Source organism: Tachypleus tridentatus, chromosome 3, assembly GCF_004210375.1.
Source record: "Tachypleus tridentatus isolate NWPU-2018 chromosome 3, ASM421037v1, whole genome shotgun sequence".
In the NCBI taxonomy this organism is placed as follows: Eukaryota; Metazoa; Arthropoda; class Merostomata; order Xiphosura; family Limulidae; genus Tachypleus; species Tachypleus tridentatus.
The window spans coordinates 71,074,341-71,080,340 of record NC_134827.1 but is presented as its reverse complement, the minus strand read 5'-3'; the positions used below and the strand labels follow the sequence as shown (position 1 = coordinate 71,080,340).

General features: G+C 34.8%; 1 protein-coding gene across 17 annotated transcripts in view; it reads left to right on the top strand.

Annotated features, from left to right (window-relative positions):
- The first annotated feature begins 4,602 nt into the window (after positions 1-4,602).
- Positions 4,603-6,000, top strand: part of LOC143247124 (segment polarity protein dishevelled homolog DVL-3-like) — a 90,373-nt gene continuing 88,975 nt past the window's right edge. For 4 of the 17 annotated variants that reach the window (XM_076494673.1, XM_076494669.1, XM_076494674.1 and 1 more), the window contains exon 1: positions 4,879-5,616. In XM_076494673.1, coding sequence (XP_076350788.1) covers positions 5,456-5,616 — 161 coding nt within the window. In that variant the 5' untranslated portion in view covers positions 4,879-5,455. Of the gene's footprint in view, positions 5,617-6,000 lie in introns of all 17 variants that reach the window. The other 13 variants (XM_076494665.1, XM_076494672.1, XM_076494666.1 and 10 more) reach the window with 8 other exon arrangements.

Genomic DNA, 6,000 nt, shown 5'->3' with positions numbered 1-6,000 from the left:
TTAAATTTTCACCTTGAAACTGTAAGTGGGTAATTAGAACCTTCTACGTTCAAAAGAGTAATCACCTGGTATCAAATAAATTCATGGAATAAAGACACATTCATTCAATAACATGTGTTAGTAAAATTTTAACTTTGACCACTACATCACATCGCTCTAATGGCTGGGAGAGAAAGTATCTTTGGTGTTACTGGAATTCAAACCCTCCACCATCAGACTACAAATTGAACGCCCTAACCACTTGGTCATGCCAGGTGACGTAAAACACTTAATCTTCATATTTAGTACAATAGAAACTCAGTGGAGGTGCTTAAGTTCAACAAACAGAAAATATTTTATGTTCTCCCTCTTTCTTTCCTATTTTTAAATTTACCTGTCTCAGTCTCACAATCTAGTGTGCCCTTGACAGTGTTTGTGGAGCATTTCAAGTCTTCACTAATTTGTTGGAGAATCCAACCAACATCACGTAAACCTTTTATGTGAACTCTCTGCTCCACTGACAATTCTCTAAACTTTTTGAGCCGTGGCATGAAAACAAAACTTAATATAAAGTGTAAAACACTGTTTTTATCAGGATTTATTTGTGAAGTGCTATTATATTGATTTCTTTTGGCATATACTGGCACCATTTGCTAGCTTCTTTCTATACAATTAAGACACTGCATGGGGCACCATGCCAGTTATTTCAGACACTAAGTTTGATCAGTATGTTCATTCAAACAAAACACGACATGCCCTTAGTACAAGTACATGAGAATTCTAAAAGATGCTAAATGTTTTCACCGTTGCTCATTCAGTTGCCAACAGGGATTAGTGAAGCGTTACCATAGTGTTGAAATTTACATTCTGGATTTAATCCCATAAAATGGAAAGAATGACAAATATTTTCTTAGCCTAACACCCTTGCACAGTAACGTACATAACATACCCTCCCAAATAATACAGCAAATACAGTATTCCAACAGTAACTTTCTATATCAGTATAGAATGACAAGTAAGAATAACTATCTTCTTGAATAACCATCTCGTAGCTCTCTCTCTTAGTGAAGCTTCTAACAGAGTATTTATTCACAGAGTAGGTTACGAGAGTACAGCCTCATGTGATCATAAATTTATATATTCTTGTTTGTTTGTTTTTTAATTTCGCGCAAAGGTACACAAGGGCTATCTGCGCTAGACGTCCCTAATTTAGCAGTGTAAGACTAGTCATCACCACCCACCACCAACTCTTGGGCTACTATTTCACCAACGAATAGTGGGATTGACCGTCACATTATAACCTCCCCACGTCTGAAAGGGCGAGTATGTTTGGTGCGAGTGGGTTTGAACCCGTCACCCTGAAATTACGAGTCGAACGCCTTAAGCCGCCTGGTCATGCCAGACCTATATATTCTTATGCCACATCAATAATATATTTACGTTACTACTAGAGAAGCTGATATCAGTTTCATTATAAACTTATATATATTTACCCAAATGAAAATGATTATGTAGAAGGTGATTTAGCATTTTAATTCAACTAAAAATTCATAGATAAACTAAACGATACAAAGAAATAATAAATGAAGGATAAATGTAACTATAGTCATAAAAATTAAAATTTGCTATATCATAATTTCTTCAAAAATTACCTTTTAGGTCTTATCTAGCACATTATTTTTGAAAGTCAATTTTAATAATATGCGATTTAAACTGGTGATATTCGTGTATCTTCTTTCGGTGGGTCGAAACAATCCAACAGTAAATATATTCACGTTATATCAAGATGCCCCGTTGTGTGTTTTACACGTCCTAGTATCGGAGTAAAATAATTAAATTTAACAAAAAATCACAATTCGCTGTACAAAATCATTCACAAAGCACGTGAATTATGTTTTTATCGCTTTACTGATGGAATATAAATTTCAATGAGATGAATATATCTATACAGCAAACTCATGCTACAATAGTTAAGAAAATTAAAGTGTCCATATCTTCCTTGGAAACATATAATCACATCAACCAAGTAAAACATTTGTATTTGGTGATGTACACTCATTTATCAAATAATAGGTCTATCCTGAATTCCTACAGAGTAACCCAATGGTTAATTTGCTTGATTATGTTTATGAGATTTCACAGACCCTACCACCAAGAAAATGTATAGCATGCTTCATACCTTGGGGTTGTGTGTGTATTATAAAAGCTATAATCAAATTCCAGTATAAAGTCTGACAAGAGTAGCTTAAGAGTTGATACTGACTGGTGTTGACTAAAGAATTAGGAACATTAGTGTACATGGCCATGGCTAGATCTACTTTTCTTTTTTTTTTCATTCATTTTTCTTATAGCAAAGCCACATGGGGCTATCTGCTGAGCCCACTGAGGGGAATCGAACCCCTGATTTTAGCGTCGTAAATCCGTAGCCTTACCGCTATACTAGCGGGGGGCCCACATAATTTCTAAACTCTGAATGTGAATATGGTACAAAAAGCTGGATATTTGTTTTATTTGATTTTAATATCAGAGAAATAATCTACAAAATGAGTGGTGGTTGAAGATTGTTGTTCTTGTTGTTTTGAATTAAGCACAAAGCTACACAATGGGCTATCTGTGATCTGCTCACCACGGGTATCGAAACCCTGTTTTTAGGGTGGTTGAAGAACCTTTTCGTTGTGGAGAGTGATGGCATAGAAATATTATTAAATTGTGTGTGTTATTTGTGTGAATAATTTTTCACTTATAAACTAATTTGTCAATTTGTTTATAATATTCACTGCTATATTTATTACACTTCAATACATATTACATCGTATTTAGTATACTTGAATATTTATACACAATTTTACCATCAAATATTACACTTGAATCAAGTAAAATGATTTTTTATCGTTTGACTTCAATAAATATAAACGATAGCAACTGTTGCACATATCATACAGTTTAATTTAAAATATCATTCAGAGCATACACTGAATTGTGTGCGTAAAGTTATAATACCCCTATTATGAAACTATATTTCCGTTAGGTACTTCCTTCCTTCAAATAAATAGCTATTCCCCTTCATTGCTGTTTCTTTTCATCCCACAAGCCTTCGGCTTTTACTTTACAATTAACTATTTCAGATGTGTCTTGTAAGTAAATAATCGTGTAACAACGCCCTACAAATAAGGATAATACTAATGACAACTCAACTAAAACCCAAAATATAGCCAAGTGGTGTGGATAGGAAATACCATCTTCACCTCACATTCATCAGACCAGAGGGAATCTCGTACCCCCTGATCTATGAATGGTGATTGTAATGACAAACAACCCGGATGGAGGAATTACGGTGTAATTTAGTGCGAAAACAGAGACACCTGTAATACATGTGTGAGGACTCATGTTAATTGGTTCAGTTCTAAATCCCACGCGTGTTAAGGCGTGCGATTCGTAATCTGAGGGTCGCGGGTTCGCATCCCCATCGCCACATACATGCTCGCCCTTACAGCCGCGGGGGAGTTATAATGTGACGGTCAATCCCACTATTCGTTGGTAAAAGAGTAGCCCAAGTGTTGGCGGTGGGTGGTGATGACTAGCTGCCTTCCCTCTTGTCTTACACTGCTAAATTAAGGACGGCTAGCGCAGATAGCCCTTGAGTAGCTTTGCGCGAAATAAAAAAACATAAAAACAGTTCTAAATCCGAAACCCTGCCCTTAGTTATCATCATTCATGTGATGATAGAATGAGGGATTCCATTTGAAGAAGTAAACTGCAATTAAATGACTTGCTCCAGTTATATACAGTCGAGAACACTTTGTCACCTACATCAGCAGAATACCACCACCCTACTGTGAACTGAACTGTTTTAACAGTATATGTATATTTTGTTATCATTACATTCAGGAGGATGCCTTCATGGTTCATCATCACAGCGGCTTGGAATTTGAAAATAATAAAGACTTCAATACTCCACTGGAAGAAAATAAGAGGATTGTGGCGGAGACGAAGAAGAAATGACAACACCTGAAACAGTGTAATGAGAGACTACAAAAACTCTATTTTGAAAAGCAGACCTGATGTGATTTATTCAGCATAAGGTATGTCAGGGATGGGCAGCTTTCTGCTTTACTCATGAAGTACATAGGTGAATGTAATCTGGTATGGGCATATTAATGAAGCAAATGCAACATGAGAACAAATCTACAAATAAACTTGTGGAACACTCCGACCTAGTACTGTGCATTTAGTGGCTGTAAAAATTATAATTGTCAAGACATTATGGTTACACTTTGGACTTGATTATTTTAACAAATACTACTTGGCAAAGTATGGCCAGATGGTTAGGGCGCTCGATTCGCTATTTGAAGATCGCGGAATCGAATCTCTGTCCCACCAAATATGCTCTCTCTTTCATCAGTGAGGGTATATAATGTTATGGTAAATCCCATTATTTGTTGGTAAAATAGTAGCCAAAGAGTTGGCGGAGGGCGTGGAAGACTAGCTGTCTTCTTTTTAGTTTGGCATTGCAAAATTAGGGACGACTAGCGCAGATAGCCCTCATGTAGATTTGCGCGAAATTCAAAACAAACAAACCATCCCATTAAACTTGTTATATTTTTAAGATACAATGACAGTAACTACAATGTGTAGGCTACGTTAGGCTTAACAAGAATAAATCTGGGTTGACATTTCGTTTACTGTCCTATTTGTAGTACTTTGTAAGTTGTAACGAAGCTAACAGTAACAAGAGAATTAAGTAACTGACTGGTAATTTCACAAGATACGGAGTTTCCTCATCGTCAATGTGATAAATAACTTTTGTCTCGTCCATTATTTTTCATGTAAACAAATGTTTGCATGGACAAGAATGCGTATTATTTCTTTCAATATCAATGAAATTAACACCACACTTTAGAGTTAACTTCTATTATAAGCCATGGCACATAATATAACAAACAAACCATCCCATTAAATTTGTTATATTTTTAAGATACAATGACAGTAACTACAATGTGTAGGCTACGTTAGGCTTAACAAGAGTAAATCTGGGTTGACATTTCGTTTACTGTCCTATTCGTAGTACATTGTAAGTTGTAACGAAGCTAACAGTAACAAGAGAATTAAGTGATATTTGATGTGAGAGTTAAGCTAGAAGCTATGGCATCTTAAGCATCGCCAGACATTATCAATTTATCTTTAGAAGTGTGAACGCTTTTAATACTTTTTAATATTTTCGGGGTTTTGGTTTTAAATTCAAAAGTTATATAAGAGTATTCAAAATTCGATGAAGTATTTTATTTTTAAGTTAAACATCACTAAATTCTAAAACTGAGGTGTAACGTTAGGCCTAAATAAATTTGTTCTGTCAAGTTTTGTTATGTGCCATGGCTTATAATAGAAGTTAATTCTAAAGTGTGGTGTTAATTTCATTAATATTGAAAGAAATAATACACATTCTTGTCTATGCAAACATTTGTTTACATGAAGAGTAATGGAAGAGACAAAAGTTATTTATCACGTTGATGATGAGGAAACTCCGTATCTTGTGAAATTACCAATCAATTCTGATCGTGTGACATTAGCTGATTTCAAAAGTGTACTCAACAAACCAAGTTTCAAGTACTTTTTTAAGTCAATGGATGATGATTTTGGGTAAGTGTTTGAAAAGTTTATTCCTAAAGTAAAGGCTAATATGATACTGAAAAAGAGTAAGATTGTTATGCTAGTAACCTGTTTTAATTTAATTTGCTTCTAATATGTTTATCTTATAAGGAAGTCTAATACTAAAAGTACAGCTTAATAAACAGAGAGCTAACAAGGACTTGGTTAATTGATTTATTGATGAATTCGTCATTTAATTAGAACACAATCTTTATAATACAGGAGTTATGCAATAAGAATAAATGTGTTTGAACTTTGTGTTTAAAAATCTGAATTTGATTTGCCTTTTTTCTTATCCCTTTGGCAGGCCAACAAATCCTGGGTGTCAGGTTGCTATGGTTAAAAATTTCATTGTGGTGCCTGGTATTTTCTTCC